At 42.3% G+C, this 18899-nt stretch overlaps 1 protein-coding gene across 4 annotated transcripts in view; it reads right to left on the bottom strand.

The window, feature by feature from the left end:
- Positions 1–18899, bottom strand: part of usp48 (ubiquitin specific peptidase 48) — a 198459-nt gene that overhangs the window by 159020 nt on the left and 20540 nt on the right. For all 4 annotated transcript variants that reach the window (XM_072478568.1, XM_072478566.1, XM_072478565.1 and 1 more), the window contains exons 2-5: positions 17654–17774; positions 13681–13837; positions 7069–7196; positions 5197–5321 (exon numbers count right to left, since the gene is read on the bottom strand). In XM_072478568.1, coding sequence (XP_072334669.1) covers positions 5197–5321; positions 7069–7196; positions 13681–13837; positions 17654–17774 — 531 coding nt within the window. The remainder of the gene's footprint in view (positions 1–5196; positions 5322–7068; positions 7197–13680; positions 13838–17653; positions 17775–18899) is intronic.

The following is an 18899-nucleotide window of genomic DNA, read 5'->3' as shown; positions in this document are numbered from 1 at the left end:
GAATTGATAAGCTAGCTTTACTAAGAGACTACAAAACTGTCAGATTGTTGGGAAAACCCATCTGCTTCACAAATGTCCTTTAGGGATGGGAATCTACCATCCTTATCTGGTCTGGCCTATATGTGACTCCACACCCATGGTAAATGTGGCTGACTCTTAAATGCCCTCTGAAATGGTCCAGCAAGGCACTCAGTTGCATCAAATCACTCTGCAAAAATGTATTAATATAAAACTGGTCATCCCGCATCAACCTGGACATTGAATTTGGACACAACAAAGAAAGATACTGCTCAGTCTACCCTGAAAACTCCTCTTCAAACATTGGGACAGCTGTCCCATAGACTAGTCAAGCAACAGCCTGACACGGGTACGGTTCTGAGAGATTGGCTTTATACTCCATCCCTGAGCAAGTCCTATCCCAGAAGTGATGGCACAGTTTGTATACAGTTGGCGAGGAGTGATCTGGGAGTCCTCAATATCGACTCCAAACTCAATGGAATGTCATGACAATGAAATCTCTTGCCTATTGCCGCCTAAAAGAGATGAATCAGTACTCCTCCATGTACACCATTGGGGAAAGCAAGTAGGTAGCACAGAATGTGTTCTTGGTGGTGACTTCAATGTCTGTCACCTGTTGCTGCTCTGGAAAACCACTGTTAGCCAAATCCTTACGGACATGCTTGCCAGACCCTGCTTGCGGCTGAAAAGGAGGGATCAATTTACTTGATCTCATCCTCAATGTACACATGACAGTATTAGTAGGAGTGGCCACTCAGTCCTGTAGTCACACTCAGGACACTATCCATTGTGACCAAGGCCAGCCCAATGGGACCACATTTGGAATACTGTATATAGTTTTCCTTTCCTTACTTGAAAAAATATATAATTGCATTAGCAGTTCAGAGGAGGCTCATTCAACTCATTCCTGGGATTAAAGGGCTTGTCTTATGACAAAATTGCTGAACAGGTTGGGCCTAGACCCATTGGATGTTAGATGAGAGGATTTTATTGAAACATATAAGATCCAGAGAAATGATAAGGTAGGTACCAGGGTTATGTTTACTCTTGTGGGGGAGATTAGAACTAGGGGACAGAGTTGAGGAACAAAAGGTCTCCCTTTTAAGATGGAGAAGGAGAAATTTTCTCAGAGGGTCGCTAGTCTGTGACACTCTCTTCCCCTGAAATCAGAGGCTGGGGGCTTTCAATTTATTCAAGGTTGGTTAGACAGATTTTTGATAGACAAGAGAGCCAAATGTTATGTGAGGTAAACAAGAAAGTGGGGTTAAGGCCACAATCAGATCATCCATGAACTGACTGAATGATGCAGCAGGCTGAAAGGCCTACTCTTGTTCCCTAATCCTACATCTCGGTGTAATCTTCAGGGATATGGGAGTCCAGCACATCAGTTCAAAAGACAAGATTGAAGCCTTTCCAACTATCTTCAGCCAGAAGTGTGAAGTAGATGATCCATCTTAGCCGCCTCCCGAGGACCCATCGTCACAGATGTCAGTTTTCAGACAATTCAATTCACCCATGTGATATGAAGAAATGACTGTGTGCACTGGATGTATCTTGCTAACATCCCAAGTGAAGTGTAAATTTGCATGTCAGAAGTAACTGTGCCTCTAGCCAAGCTATTGCTGACAACTTCAACACTAGCACGTACCCAGGTATGTCCTGGCCACAAAACACAGGGCAAATCCAGTCAGCTAATTACTGCCCAGTCTACTTTCCAAAATCAGCAAAAAAAGGTGTTGTCGGCAGTACCATCAAGTGACACTTACTTACAAGTAAAAAGTAAAGTCGCCATGCATTCCCCTTTGAGGGGCAGAGCTGACTGGTGGTGATTTACCGGAGGGTCACCACATCTCAGGCGAGGGGCAAGGTTGAGAAGGGTACGGCCTTCATGAATAACCTCAACCCACACAGTTAGCCTTCCTCTGCATCACAAACTAGCTGTCCGGCTAGCTGAGCTAAACCTGCCCCCAGTAATCTACTCACCAATGCCAAAGTTTAGGTTCCACCAGGATCACTCAGCTCCAGGTCTCATTACAGCCTTGGTCCAAACATTAGAGCTGAATTTTAGAGGGGACGTGAGAATGGTTGCTCTTGACATCATTTGATGAAGACTCGCAGCAGTAAACCCTGGCAGAACTGGGATCAATGGGAATAGGGGGGAAACTCTCCAATGGCCAGAGTCATAACTAGTACAAAGATGGTTTGGTTGTTGGAGAGTGATACAAGCCCGAGGACATTGCTGCAAGAGTTCCTCGGGGCTGTGGCCTGAGCCCAACCATCTTCAGCTGCTCCCTCCATCTTTTCTTTTATAAATTTAGAGTACCCAATTCATTTTTTCCAATTAAGTGGCAATTTATCGAGGCCAATCCACCTACCCTGCACATCTTTGGGTTGTGGGGCGAAACTCACCTAAAAATGTGGAGAATGTGCAAACTCCACACGGCCAGTGACCCAGAGCCGGGTTCGAACCTGGGACCTCGCCGCCATGAGGAAGCAATGCTAACCACTGCACCATCATGCTGCCTGAAGCTCCCTCCATTTTAGGTTAGAAGTGGGGACGTTCACTGATTGCAGTGTTCAGTTCAGTTTGCAACTCAGATAATGAAGCAGCCCATGCCACAGAGGAGCTCTTAGCGCGGAGTTCAAAACTAGCCCATTAAGTGGAAAGTATAAAATGCACATAGACGGTTCCAAAAACTTGACCAAAATTCTTCTACAGCTACAGTTAGAACACCATCCAAAGATCCTGCCTCAATGCCTGTAGGTCAAACTTACGAACATACAAATTAGGAGTAGTCCACTTGGTCCCTCGAGCCTAATCTGCCATTCAATAAGATCACGGCTGATCTGGTTGTGACCTCAACCCACATTCCTGCCCACCCCTGATAATCTTTCACCCCTTTGTTAATCAAGAATCTATCTACCTCTGCCTTAAAAATATTTAAAGATGCTGTTTCCACTGCCTTTTGAGGAAGAGAGTTCCAAAGACTCACAACCCTCAAAATAATTCACCTCACCAAATGAGCGGCACCTTATTTTTATACAGTGACCCCCTAACTCGAGAAGCAAGATATCTCGCCTAATTAGAAAAGAGTTGTCTCTTCAAAAGATAATATTATGGAAGAAATGGAATTTAATTCATGGGGCACTGATATCAGTACTGGGGAAAAAGGGAGGTATATTTTGGGGCAGCCTCACTTGAAGCATGCTGGGTTCAATGACTTGGTGAATGGAATAAGTAAAGCTGTAGATGGGGCTTTAAATTAAATAGTTGAGGAGTGAGGATGGTGACTGCAACTGAGAAATATAGAAAGTGAAAGAGAAGGCACAAGCCAATAGTGTAGGGTAGTGATATAGGTAATGATAAACAGAGTATGACAGAACAGAACTTAAAACATTAGGAGTGCATCAGCAAATAAGGTCAGAGTTGGGAAAAAATGTAAGGAGGCAAAATTGTTGGTTGATTCCTGGGATGAGAGGGTTGTCTTATATGGAAAGGTTGATCAGGTTGAATCTGTACTCATTGGATTTTTAGAAGAATGAGAGGTCATCCCATCGAAACACAAGATTCTGAGGGCACATGTCAGGATAGATGCTGAGAGGATGTTTCCCCCTGGGAGAATCTAAATGTAGAGGGCACAGTTTCAGCATAAGGAATGCCCCATTTAAAAAGTAAATTATGAGAATTTCTTAGTTCAGAGGACTGTGAATCGTTGGAATTCTGTACTCCAGAAAGCTATGGAGACTAAGTTGTTGAACATGCTCAAGGCTGAGATAGACAATTTCTTGAACGATAGGGGAGTCAAGTGTTTTGAGGAACACTTGTGTAGTTGAGGCCAAGGTCAGATCAGCCATGAGCTTACTGGATGGAGCAGACACGAGGGACCATCTGGTCTACTCCTGCTCCTGTTTCCTGGAGTGGAGAAATTAACATTTCAGGTGTAGACTGCTTCAGAATACCCTGAATGTTTCCACCAATTTCTCAGATAATTTTTGATTCACACAAGAATTGACGATGACAGGACAAATTATTCCAGGCAGTAATTGATTTTATCCCTAATGGGTTAGTGCCACAGTTTAGTGGCCTCGAATCCATTGGCTTGTTTCACCATCATGGTTTGAAATATATTCTTTGCAATACTGCATTGCTGTTTGTTCTGCAAACGGGGACGTTGTGGTATATATTTCTGCATTTGTAGGTTTTTTAAAAACTAAGGCAGCTTGGCTAATTGAAAAATTATGCATGGAATGAAGTGTAGTAGTGTAGCATTTCTGAAGTTCTTGACACAGGACAAAAACATCTTAAAGCTAACAGATAGGAAGAAATAACTTCTTCATAGAATTACAATGCAGGAGGAGGCAATTCGGCCCATCGAGTCTGCACCGGCCCTTGGAAAGAGCACCCTACTTAAGCCCACACCTACACCCTATCCCTGTAACCCCACCTAACCTTGTGAACACTAAGTGACAATTTAGCATGGCCAATCCACCTAACCTGTACATCTTTGGACTGCGGGAGAAACCGGAGCACCCGGAGGAATCCCAAGCAGTCACGGGGAGGAAGTGCAAACTCCACAAAGTCACCCGAGGCCTGAATTGAACTCGGTTCCCTGGTGCTGTGAGGCAGCAGTGCTAACCACTGCAACACCATGCCGCATATGTAATGGAAGGTATGAACCATTGTCTAATCTTCAGATAATGGTATAAGATATTGAAATGAGCTAATCAGATGAGTGCTCATTACAGTTTGAGTGACAATGTTCCAATTAAGTGCATGACAGGGAATCCAAAACATCCTCTATTCCATACGTTTAAAACTTTTCTCCTTGTAATGATTAGCCTCTGAACCAATTGAAATGTTACATTACTGAACCACGGGGTGCATTTTTGTTAATATTCTACAGAAGATGGATATGAACGAGACATTGAGTAGCACGGAAAAACATATACTTTAAAAATCATATTCCCAAATCGAAATAAATCAAATCAGCCAAACACACCAGTCACAAAAGAACATCCACTCCCAACACTACCAGCAACAAAAAGGGGGACACAAGTTACCAGCTTCTGTTTCTCTTCCTTTTCCTGCCGCAATTTCTTTACTTTTTACACTCTGACGTATATCTGAGATGTTCTGCAGCACAATCAAAGTTCAGCAATAGATTCCAGCACACTCACACTGTGACGTAGGCATACTGTCCACAGAACTGCTGCTGTATAATATTTTGTACATCGGGATTGTTCTGCTTTGATAGTGTGTCCTCTAGCAGTGACATAAAAAGCTTGGAGAATTCTTGTGCATCCTGCGGGTGCAATTGCAAGTGATTAATATTTTTAAGAAACAAAATAAACTTAGTTATCCTCACGACCGGATATAGTTAACTAAGCAATACATAAATTAATGGTTAGGAAAGGTTATAAAACGGGAAAATCTTAATGACATTTTGTCATTATGACATTGTGAAGCGAATCGTGTCATTACCAATATAACCTTCAGATTCCTAACAACAATTTAATAAAGTTGTGATCAACAAGGGGCTGTTTAGCACAGGGCTAAGTCACTGGCTTTGAAAGCAGACCAAGGCAGGCCAGCAGCACGGTTCAATTCCCGTACCAGCCTCCCCGAACAGGCGCTGGAATGTGGCGACTAGGGGCTTTTCACAGTAACTTCATTTGAAGCCTACTTGTGACAATAAGCGATTTTCATTTCATTTTCATTTCACTAGTCTTTTAGCCACATCTAGTTTGTGGCCAAGCATCTATGAAAAAAGTGGACCCTCAACCGCAAACATTCTCTGTGAAATTATCTTTTATTTCAGCACTCTGGACATTACAGAAAAGACCAAACATTTTAAAGCTATAATTATTACTACAACGGCACTTTAAAAGTTTAATACAGCTCTTGAAATACAAGCACTATAAATAATCTGTAAACTGTAGTTAACAGCACTGAAAACGCTGCCATCAAACCCCAGCAGACCACTCCATTCAGATAACAAAATATCTGTGTCTCCAGAGATGCTGCATGACCTGCTTAGTATTTGCAGCATTCGTTTTCCAGATTTCCAGTACCTTCAGCATTTTGCTTTTGTGAAAGATGAATGGTCACTAATTTACAAGCAATTAACCGATGCCTGAAATTTTTTTCCTGTAACTCCTGCCAGATTTTCACCTGCCTTTCCACATTCTGACCCTGGATTACGTGGTCTCAAAAACAATTATTCCCTTGATCCTCCTCCGCTCTCACCTCCCATGATATTGACTACATCATCTGCTGCCTTTGTCTTTAAGCTTTCTGCTTAGCCACAGAAACTCACGAGTTCAAACATTGTTCCTATCTCTAGTCTTCTAGATTCTACTGGACGCTCTCCCTGGTCTCTTCGCAACATTTGCTTAAAGGCAGCACGGTGGCGCAGTGGTTAGCATTGCTGTCTCACGGCGCTGAGGTCCCAGGTTCGATCCCGGCTCTGGTCACTGTCTGTGTGGAGTTTGCACATTCTCCCCATGTTTGCGTGGGCTTCGCCCCCAGAACCCAAAGATGTGCAGGGTAGATGGATTGGCCACGCTAAATTGCTTCTTAATTGGAAAAAAATGAATTGGGTACTCTAAATTTGTATTTTAAAAAAAGTTGTGTTTAAAAATCTACCCAAAATGTTAATTGTCTTGTCGATGCTAACCGTTACATGTGTTTTTGCAGCTTTCCAGCATTTGAGAGCTTACTTCTTTTTAATTGAGGCACCACTGTTAGATTAGACATTAGATTCCCCTGTCTACTGTTACACCAATTATGTTTCGATATGCTCTCACAACATTGAACACAAAACCACAATCTAAACATGAAATATCCTCTGACTTGATATTTAATACTCAAGAAATTATAGTCCCAACCATGAGGCAACAGAAAATCATAGCAAAACAAAGAATTTCCTATTGTTTAAGTTGGATTGAGTTTAACTGCTGTATTTATTTGTAACTTGGAAGTCATAGGAATCCTAATCCACCCATCCTATTCCTTGGCAAACTAGTTGCTTGGATTCATATCCCGTTTACCTGCTGTTGCCCTGTATCCAGGCCCAATGCTTTTACAAAACCAGAAGGATCGATGTACCGTCTATTGCTACTTTGCAGCAAGGCAAACAAGTACTGAAGGTGCTCACAGATGGACTGCGGTTCAAATTCTGGAGGTAGAAAACACAACATTAGCAACTGATTATTATTTGCAATTAATCTTGTTTTTCACTAGAATGCTTCATCTTCAGGCTATATAGCCAATAGAGCAGCACAGACAAAACAATCCACTTTAGCGGTCATTTCTTGTTATAACGTGAATGTAAATAGTTAAATTTTGCTCGCTAAAACACATTTGTATTGAATTGGCACCACTTCCATCGATCGCACTGCCTCTACATTCCATTTTACAGAACAACCCATAAAGAACACTTTACTCTGGTCTCAACTCTATAATATACTGCAGGTATACTGAAATGGAGCCAAGATTAAGCACTGCACAATACTTTTATGTAGTTTACCAATCAGCTGTGTAAACTGGTTAGCTCTACTCAGTCTTTTAGCAAAGCTGCCTACAGGCACTTTAAAGCTCTCAGTTCTAATGGTTTTGATATCAGCATAGTCTGATTTAATGATCATTCAGGCTTCTTTCCAAATCTGTCTTCATAACGCAACTGTGCTGCATTTAAGTCTATTTCTTCTACAAAGTTAAAGTCCACATCGCTTGAAGAGAGCCAACACCTCCACACAAGAAACTACCTTCACCTTTCAAGTGCAGTGAATAAAAGGTCCTAGTTTTTTTTTAAATACCTGAGAAACTCTCATTACTATTGAGAGCATCTCACGAAAAGCAAAATTGCTGCTTCATCCACTGTGCAGGCTAAGAACTTTGGGATGACCAAACTTCAGAAAACCAGGGTGTAGAAGCAGTTTGGGTTCAGATGAGAAGTGATAACGGCAAGAAAGTCACTTGGACCTGGGTGGCCTTGTGCACCAATTGCTGAAGGTAAGCATGCAGGTGCAGCAGGCGGTAAAGAAGGCTAATGGTGTGTTGGCCTTCATTGCGAGAGGTTTTGAGTACCGGAGCAGGGATGCGTTGTGGCAATTATACAGGGTCTTGGTGAAGCAACACCTAGAATAGTGTGTGCAGTTTTGGTCTCCGTTTCTGAGGAAGGATGTTCTCGCTCTCAAGGGAGTGCAGCGAAGGTTTACCAGACTGATTCCAGGATGGCGGGACTGTCATAGGAGGAGAAATTGACTAGGTTAGGATTGTTTTTTCTGGAATTCAGAAGAATGAGGGGGGATCTCATAGAGACTTATAAAATTCTAACAGGACTAGACAGGGTAGATGCAGGGAAGATGTTCCCAATGGTGGATGTGTCCAGAACCAGGGTCACAGTCTGAGGATTCAGGGTAAACCATTTCAGACAGAGATGAGGAGACATTTCTTCACTCAGAGTGGTGAGCCTGTGGAATTCATTACCACAAGAAGTAGTTGATGCTAAAACATTGAATATATTCAAGTGGCGGCTAGATATAGCACTTGGGGAGAATGGGATCAAAGGCAGGATTAGGTTATTGTGTTGGATGATCAGCCATGATCGTGATAAATGGCACAGCAGGCTCGAAGGACCAAAAGGCCTCCTTCTGCTCCGATCTTCTATTTATCTATGCAAGTGGTGTAAAGGTCCCCTAATTCTAACTACAGAGTAGGACAGAGTATGAAAGAAGAGATAATAGGAGCTTGTCATGAAGGTATGGTGATATTCATGGGGGACTTTAATCTACATACAGATTGGGCAAAGGTGGCATAGATGAGGAGGTCATCGAATGTTTTCACGATAGTTTCGTGGAACAGCACATTCTGCAGCCAACCAGAGGGCCGTCTATACAAGACCTAGAATTGTGCAATGAGATAGGATTAATTGATAGCCAGCCTCACAGTGAAGGTGCATTTAGGTAGCAGCAATCATAATATTTGAATTTTACATTCAGTTTGAGGGAGAGAAGAGTGCATCCAAGACTAGTGTTTTAAACTTAAATAAGGGCAATTATGAGGACGAGAAAGCGGAGCTAGCTAGAGTGAACTAACAAATACGCTTAATATGATCAATGAGAAGTTCGATGGAAGATATTTAAAGGGATATTTCAGAATACACACATACCAATGAGAAAGAAAATTCCAAGGGGAGAGCCCGTTGACAATGGCTAACTAAAAAATGTTAACAACAGTATCAAACTTAAAGAAGAAGCATATTATGTGCGCAAAGATGATGGCTGGTCAGGAGATTGGAAAGAATATAAAGATCAAAGAATGACAAGATGTTTAAATAAGAGTTAACAAAACTCTTACAACTCCTGTTCTCATATAAAGTGCATCTGGGGAATTGATAATGGAAAGCAGGGTGATGGCAGATTAATTAAACTGGTACTTTGCATTGGTCTTCCTATCGGGGACACAAGTAACATCCCAGAAATTGTTTAACTCAGGAAAAGTGAAAGAGGAACTCAGGAAAATCACAATCGCAAGGGAAGTGGCATTGAGCAAATTGTTTGTTCTGTGTGCTGACAAATCCCAGGGTCCTGGTAGACTTCACCCTAAGGTCTTAAAAGAAGTGACTAATGAGATAGTTGATGCATTGGTTTTAATTTTACAAAATTCCCTAGACTCCAGGATGATCCCATTAGGCTGAAAGATAGCAAATGTAACTCCTTTATGCAAAAAGGGAGGGAGACAGAAAGCAGGAAACTACAAGACAGTTAACCTAACATCTGTAATTGGGAAAATGTTAGAAACCATTTTTAAAAAAAAAATGTTTATTCAAAGTTTTTCCAACAAAAATTTTCAACCAATTAAACCCCCCCCCCCCGTAACAGAAAAGAGAAAGAGAAAAGAACAGAACAGAACAGAAACATATCAATCAAACATACTACAGAACTTATACAATGGGTTTCTCCCGCACATAACTTTCCCATATGCTTTTTTACAAGTACCCCTAGGAAACAAAACCTCCCCCGCCCGCCCAAATACCCCCCCCCCCCCCCCCCCCCCCTCCCTGGGTTGCTGCTGCTGACCGACCTCATTCTAATGCTCCGCGAGATAGTCTAGGAACGGTTGCCACCGCCTGAAGAACCCCTGCGCAGACCCTCTCAAGGCAAACTTTATCCTCTCCAGCTTAATGAACCCTGCCATGTCATTTATCCAGGCTTCCACACTGGGGGGCTTCACGTCCTTCCACATGAGCAAGATCCTCCGCCGGGCTACCAGGGGTTAGAAACCATTTTTAAACATGTTTCAGTAGGGCACTTGGAAAAATTCAAGGCAATAAGGCAGAGTCAACATGGTTTTGTGAAAGGGAAATGATGCTAAACCAATTTATTGGAGATCACTGAAGGAGTCACATGTGCTATGGATAAAGGGTAGATGTATCGTACTCAGATTTTCAGAAGGAATTTGATAAGGTGCTTCATTAGCAGTTATTGCAGAAAATAAAAGCTCATGGTATAGGGGGGTAACATATTGGCATGTTATGATTGGTGAAGATTGGTAAGTTCAGTGGGCTAGACAGCTGGTTTGTGATACAGAACAAGGCCAGCAGCGCAGGTTCAATTCCCGTACCAGCTGAGATATCTGAATTTTCCCTCTGTTTACCCGAACAGGCGCCGGAATGTAGCAACTAGGGGCTTTTCACAGTAATGTCATTGCAGTGTTAATGTAACAATAAAAGATTTAAATAATTATTTATTTATTAACAAAAATAGTTGGCATTAATTGGTCTTTTACTGATTGGCAGGATATGACAAGTGGTGTGCCACAGAGATCAATGCTGAGGCCTCAACTTTTACAATTTGTGTAAATTACTTGGATGCAGTCCCTTCATCCAAGTAATTTACACAAATTGTAAAAGTTGCTAAATTTGCAGATGACACAGATAGGTAGAAAAGTAAATTGTGGAGGTTACAAAGGAACATAGATAGATTAAGTGAGTCGGCAAAATATCTGGCAAATGGATCATAATGTCTAAAAATGTGCAATTATCTATTTTGGCATGAAGAATAAAAAAGCATATTATCTAAATATTGAGAGATTGCAGAGCTGAGGTGCAGAGAGAGACCTGGGTACCCATGTCCATTAACCAGAAATGGTTAGTATACAGGTACAGCAAGTAATTAGGAAAGCTAATAGAATGTTACTGTATATTGTGAGGGAAATAAAACTAGGGAGATTATGCTTCCGCTGTACAGGGCATTAGTGAGACCATATCTGGATATTGTGCATAGTATTGATCTCCTTTTCTAAAGATGTAAACGTGTTAGAAACAGTTCAGAGAAGGTTTACGAGACTCATACCAGGAATAGGTGAATTGTCTTATGGGGAAAGGTTCGCGAGGTTAGGTTTGTATCCACGAGAGATTAGAAGAGAGTTTAGAAAGGCAACTTTTTGAACGCCGTTAGATACATTAACGGCATTCAGAAGGCATCTTTACAAATACATGGATAGGATGGGTTTAGAGGGATACGGCATAAGCAAGTGCTGAGGACTTTGGCCAAGGTTAGGATCATGACCAGTACATGCTTGGAAGGCCGAAGGGCATGTTCCTGTGCTGTATTGTTCTTCAAACCTTTAAGATAACAGGGTGGATGTGGAGAGAATGTTTCCTCTTGTAGGAGAATTTAGAACTAGAGGTCACTGTTTAAAAGTAAGGGGTCGCGCATCGAAGATGAAGGTAAGGTAAAATCTTTTCTCTGAGTGTTGGGAGTCTCTGGAACTCTTCCTCAAAACGCAGTTGAAGCAGAGTCTTTGTATATTTATAAGGCAGAGCTAGATAGATTCTTGATTAACAAGGACGTGAAAGGGCATCGGGTCAGCAGGAATGTGGGGAAGAGATTACAATCAGATCAGCCATGATCTTTATTGAAGGCGGAGCAGGTTCGAGGGGCCATAGCTTACTCCTGCTCCTAATTTGTTTGCCAGGCATTAGTGCAGTTTTGATCTCTACAGCATGACCACTGGGATGGTGGTGAGGGAACATTTTCACTTTATAAACTGAGCACATATTTCCATTTTATAATTACGCAAATGTATTTGTATATACCAGAATGTCAAGAATTGGGCATTCATGATGTATAACATTATGCTCAGACAACAGCGCACTGGGAAATAACATTCATCTTCAAACAATAGTCTTCATAAGAGTTTAAAATAAAAATAACTCCATAGAATATATTAATTTGAAATCAATCCCACTCACATTAGGATAACTGCAATCAAAAGGTTGTCATGCTGTGACAGTAGGTGTATATTAAATTAGCCAAAGTCGCTAAAGTTTTGGCCACATAATTGAGCAAATTTAAAAGAAATTTGTATCAATTAACTGAATGGTTCTTAATGCCGTTGATGGAGATGGTGCCTCTATGAGGAAGCCAGCTAAGTACACAAGTAAGAAAAGGATACGCAGATAGGGTTAGATGAAAGTGTGAAGAGGTTCATGTGGAGCAGAACCACCGGCACAGACAATTTAGGTTATATGTTACAGCACAGAAATGTACAATGGAAATGCAAACACAATAAAATAATGCAGAAAACAAACAAGTTTTAGAACATAGAACATTACAGCGCAGTACAGGCCCTTGGGCCCTCGATGCTGCGCCGACCTGTGAAACCACTCTAAAGCCCATCTACACTATTCCCTTATCGTCCATATGTATAGAACATAGAACATTACTGAGCATTCGATGAACGTATCCAGTCAATGAGAATTTAGCATTGACAAAGGGTATTCATTTACACAAATGTAACTGAGGGGATTTGAGTACAAGTTACTCTAATCTAGTATAGATCACTAAAAGTTGAACACAGTTGAAATAACTCGTGCGTTCTTGGAGAAAGGTGAATTGGGGCCCCGGTTTTGAACAATTACGACCAGTCTTATATTTTTGCATATCTCTTCCTTGCTCCTTATGTCTAGTTCTCATAGCAAAAGTCAACTTCAAAAAAGCCATGGTTTACACATTAACAGACATTGAACATCCATACTGAATGTCTGATCCAATAACAGAGGAAACCAGGGAAGAAAATCAGAGACACATGCCCTGGCCACAAAATACCATCCTTAAAACTGATCCTCACTGTGACAATTTCTACCTTCATCATGCAGTGAGTGATACACTATTCCCTACCCAAAAAAGAGAACAAGGAACTTTAACCCAGGACTGTCAAACCTGCTCCTGGGGTTGCTTCAAGCACAGGCTTTCTCACTCAATTCTTCTCCACACAACTTGAGCCAAGATCAAGAACACAACAGTTAATGATCATACAGAACCCATGTTCTATGACAACGCATTTGACCATATCCATGTACTGGGACTTTTCCACAGCAGCTTATTTTTACACTGTTTAATGGGAACTACCATATCAAGTTCTGGGTAAGTTTGTGTTGAGCTGAATTGATGATTATGCATATCATCTAGGCCCTGCCCAAACATCACAGTAACTTCATTGCAATGTTAATGTAAGCCTACTTGTGACACTGATAAATATTATTACATCAAATAATAAAACAGAAAATATTAGAAACTACTGCACTGAACTGCAGTCAAAGACGCTCAGTTTTTTCTCAATTTTCTCCAGGTTAATTCACTGCCAATACTCACCAGCATCTTCCTCAATCCCCTCTCCAGTTCCTATCTCCTTTCGAGGACCATGGCAGAGATACAGTGCTTGCCGCAACTCAAGGTTGTGAAACCAAACCTGAAGCAAGGTGTTAACGTAACAAGTAGCTCCAAGATTAGTCAGTCCTACAAAGGTATTCTTAGAAAAAAGAAGAAACGATTAGAAGTATGACAACAATTTTTTTTTATAAACAGTCAGGATTCAGGGTTTCTGAAATTGCCAAATTATAGAATTTTAAAAAGGGAATTTTCTATAGATATCAGCCCAACTGACCAAAAACATTAAGTGCTTCACTCTCAGGATGCATCCTGAATATATGAAAGGCAGTACTGAAATTTTTTTATTTTTTTTTACACTGTATTCACAACTTTGTGCAATGCATTTCTGATTATTAAGTACTTGAGCATGCATTCTCAATAATCATTCTCATGGCATATACATTTGTACTTTATAATTTTGGTCCATCAGTGTGCCAGTGTTTGTAAAATAGTTTTGTACCACTAAATATCAATGAATCACTTCCCTCAATGTTTATAAACATCTAACTGTGATTGACAACTCTTGGACCAGACCACAGGCAGTTAAGTGCGTTCTGCAGAGAAAAAGAGGAAGAGAGCGCATTTAACTGGCTTTGATGTGGTCCAAGAGCTATCAATCACAGTTAGATGTTTATAAACATTGCAGTTAGTTCCACAGCAGGCTACTTGACATCCACTCAAGCATGAAAGGAAAGGAGAATAAACAATCCAAAAATGGATTAAGCAATCCAGACAGCTGGCTGTGTGTATAAGCTGTCAATCACAGCCTAGTAAAATCGATTTCACCTTGATGTGAATGAAAGTCTTACTAAGCAAAGATCTGAGGGGGTTAAAACCCAGGTGATGAGGTTTTCCCTTTCTAGGAATTTACAGGTGCTGTTTTCTCTACCTGAGCCAGCGGGTGAGTTGCTTTAAAGCAGTGATTTTTTTTTTCTCACTGTCTCTTGTCTGGACTGCTCCCTCGCTCCCAGGCAGGGGCCTCTTTTTGGGAGGCTTCCAGGGGGAGTCTCCAATGACTGGTGTCTCTGGTGGGGGGTTGTCTCCGGTGGACTTTGGGGGAAACTCCCTAATAGTTGGCTCAATGCAAGGTCCACTGCGGCTGTGTCACGCTGGAAAATAGCTGCAGCAATTCTTGCCCACACGAATCCTGACCCAGTGGTGCGGAGATTCACACAGGCTTGGCAAATCTGTTCCACCAGAGGCCCAAACATCCTGGACCACTGCTACACAAATATCAAACATGCCTACCGCTCTATCACCCACCCACACTTTGGCAAATCTGACCACAAGGCTATGCTCCTGCTCCTGGCTTATAAGCAAAAACTGAAGCAGGAGAATCCGTCAAAGAAAGTTGTGCATTGATGGTCTGAGGAATCTGATGATCTCCTACTGCTTAGTGTCAGTGGACTGGTCAGTATTTAAAAACTCTGCGACCAGCCTGAACGAGTACGCCACTACAGTAACTGACTTCATTTGTAAGTGTGTAGAAGACTGTGTGCCAAAGAAGCAAATCCGCGTGTTTCCCAACTGGAAACCTTGGGTGAACAGGGATATCCACTGCTTGCTGTAGGTCTGAGGCATTCAAGTCAGGCGACCCTGACCTGTACAAGAAAGCCAGATATGATCTAAAGAAATCCATCAGATACCAAAAGATAGTACCGGACCAAGCTCGAGTCCCAGGCTAGCCACACGGATCCCCGCCGTCTATGGCAAGGTCTGCAAGACATAACAGGCTACAAGATGAAGGCATGCAAAATCGTCGGCTTGAACGCACCCCTCCCTGATGAGCTCAACGCATTCTATGCCCGCTTTGAGCAAGAGGTCAGCGAGCGCGAGCCCTCCACCCCAGAAGCCACGGATGAACATGTATCTGAGATCACCACTGCAGACGTCAGAGCAGCCTTCTCGAAGGTCAACCCACGGAATGCCACTGGCTCGGATGGGGTACCCGGACGAGCACTCTGGTCTTGCGCGGATCAGCTGGCAGGGGTATTCGCAGACATCTTCAACCTCGCTTTACAACAATCTGAGGTCCCTTTCTGCTTCAAGACAATGACCATCATCCCTGTACCAAAAAAAAGTCAAGCAGCGTGCCTTAATGACTATCGTCCAGTGGCTCTGACATCCACCATCATGAAGTGCTTTGAAAAGGTTAGTCATGGCACAAATCAACTCCAGCCTCCCGGATTGCCTTGATTCACTACAGTTTGCCTACCGCTGCAACAGGTCCACAGCAGACGCCATCTCCATGACACTGCACGCTACCCTGGAACACCTAGACAACAAAGACACCTATGTCAGGCTCCTATTTATCGACTGCAGCTCAGCGTTCAACATCATCATTCCTACAAAACTCATCTCTAAACTCCCTGGCCTTGGCCTCAGCTCTTCCCTCTGCGACTGGATCCTGACCTTTCTAACCCACAGGCCAGAATCAGTAAAGATAGGCAACACCTCCTCCACGATCATCCTCAACACAGGTGCCCCACAAGGCCCCCTACTATACTCCTTATACACCTATGACTGTGTGGCCAAATTCCCCTCCAACTCGATTTTCAAATTTGCTGATGACACCACCGTAGTGGGTCGGATTTCAAACAATGATGAGACAGAGTACAGGAATGAGATAGAGAATTTGGTGAACTGGTGCGACGACAATAATCCCTCCCTCAATGTCAACTAAACAAAGGAGATTGTCATCGACTTCAGGAAGCGTAGGAGTACATGCCCCTATCTACATCAATGGGAACGAAGTAGAAAGGGTCGAGAGCTTCAAGTTTTTAGGTGTACAGATCACCAACAGCCTGTCCTGGTCCCCCCATGCCGACACTATAGTTAAGAAAGCCCACCAACGACTCTACTTTCTCAGAAGACTAAGGAAATTTGGCATGTCAGCTACGACCCTCACCAACTTCCACAGATGCACCATAGAAAGCATTCTTTCTGGTTGTATCACAGCTTGGTATGGAGCCTGCTCTGCCCAAGACCGCAGAAAACTACAAAAGGTTGTGAATGTAGTCCAGTCCATCACACAAACCAGCCTCCCATCCATTGGCTCTATCTATAATTCCCGATGCCTCAGAAAGGCAGCCAGCATAATTAAGGACCCCACACACCCCGGACATACTCTCTTCCACCTTCTTCCGTCAGGAAAAAGATACCAAAGTTTGAGGTCACGTACCAACCGACTCAAAAACAGCTTCTTCCCTACTGCCATCAGATTTTTGAATGGATCTACCTCGTATTAAGTTGATCGTTTCTCTACACCTTGCTATAACTGTAACATTATATTCTGCAGTCTCTCCTTCCTTCCCGATGTACAGTATGCATTGTTTGTACAGCATGCAAGAAACAATACTCTTCACTGTATATACTAATACATGTGACAATAATAAATCAAATCAAAATCTGGTGCACGGCCTGTTAATAGATGCAAATAGGACTATTTTAGCTATTTGCACCCTCCAATTGGCGCAGGGCCTCGATGCTGCTGCCAGCGGGAATCTGCACAATCCTGTTTTTAGACGCCGCTGGACTCTCCGCCGCATGGGGAACCCCGCTACCAGCAAAGGAGAATCCAGCCCCTTATTGAAACGTACACAGTCCTGTGGAAATTAAGTGGATTCTCATTTTTCAGCTGTATTAATGAATGTGCACTTGAGTATCTCAATTAATTATTTTTTAATGCAAGAGGAAAAATATTTTTTCCAAAATGCTGTCCGAATGGTCCATGGAAGATTTAAGCGTGGGACTATGCAAATAAATTTGAGCAGAAGCTTGAACCAATTGTTATTCATTCCAAACACATTGCAATTCTGAGCAATTTATGCAGTTGGCAAATTTCACAAAAAATGGAAAATCTACCCTTTCACATTTTACACTAAACTATTTCAAAAATGCATGATATTTTACTCACCTTGCACCTCCTTTCAGAGTTTGGATCATCAATGTTATGGAAGCTATTTTCATCAATTTCTCCCAGCCACACGTGTTCGCCAAGGCCCACCAAACAGTTTGGGTTTCCTCTACAGTTGCGTCTACATTGAAGAAGGGGAAAGCAAATGTCAATAATGAAACCGTGAGTGAATTTTGCAGGCAATATCTAAAACAACTTTTGCCAGTAAGAAACTGTCACAATATATGGCAATTTAATTATCTAATCTTAGAATTTTAGCTTGTGATGTTTCTTATTACTAACTCACTATAAAACCCTTCAATTATGCACCCTTTGAAATGAAAATCGCTTATTGTCACAAGTAGGCTTCAATGAAGTTACTGTGAAAAGTCCCTAGTCGACACATTCCGGCGCCTGTTCGGGGAGGCTGGTACGGGAATTGAACCGTGCTGCTGGCCTGCCTTGGTCTGCTTTAAAAGCCAGCGATTTAGCCCTGTGCGCTAAACCAGCCCCTGGATGGTCTTTATTTGATTGCAATCCCTGCCGAGCGGAAAAAGGAGTGAATCATCTTGTGTATGGGACAGGGAGGTAGGGAAAGTAGGTGGAGGAATTCCAATTCTTACTGGCTACTGGCAAATGAAACTTTATTTTAATTCATTCTATAATTTACAGATATTATTTACATGGGGTTTTACAGCAGATATAGACCACAATGGAAAAGATTAACATGCCTGCATTTATGCTTCACATGAACCTCCTGCCACCTTGCTCTGCTTCAGCATATTAACAATCTTTCAGGTTCGTTCTCCTTCATGTACTTTACTTACACAGTGAATAATTATACGCTACTTAACTTAACCACTCCAAGTGGCAATCAGTTCCACATCACCATGCTGAGTGAAGAAATTTCCCTAAATTCCTCACTGTATTTCTTTGTGACTATCTTGTAGTTTGATCCTTAGTTTGGGATTCGCGCCCCCACCCCTACTTGGGTCACTCTGCTTGTGCGGAGTCTGCACGTTCTCCTGTGTCTGCGCAGGTTTCCTCTGGGTACTCCGGTTTCCTCCCACAAGTGCCGAACGACGTGCTTGTCAGGTGAATTGGACATTCAGAATTTTCCCTCAGTGTAACTGAACAGGCACCATAGTGTGGCGACGAGGGGATTTTCTCAGTGGTTTCATTGCAGTGTTAATCTAAGCATACTAGTGACACTAATAAAGGTTATTGTTAAGTGGAAACATCCCTATGTCCACCATATTGAACCATA

Source organism: Scyliorhinus torazame, chromosome 16, assembly GCF_047496885.1.
Source record: "Scyliorhinus torazame isolate Kashiwa2021f chromosome 16, sScyTor2.1, whole genome shotgun sequence".
NCBI classification, from domain to species: Eukaryota; Metazoa; Chordata; class Chondrichthyes; order Carcharhiniformes; family Scyliorhinidae; genus Scyliorhinus; species Scyliorhinus torazame.
Note: the sequence above shows the minus strand (reverse complement) of the source record. Positions and strands in the feature narration are given on the sequence as shown.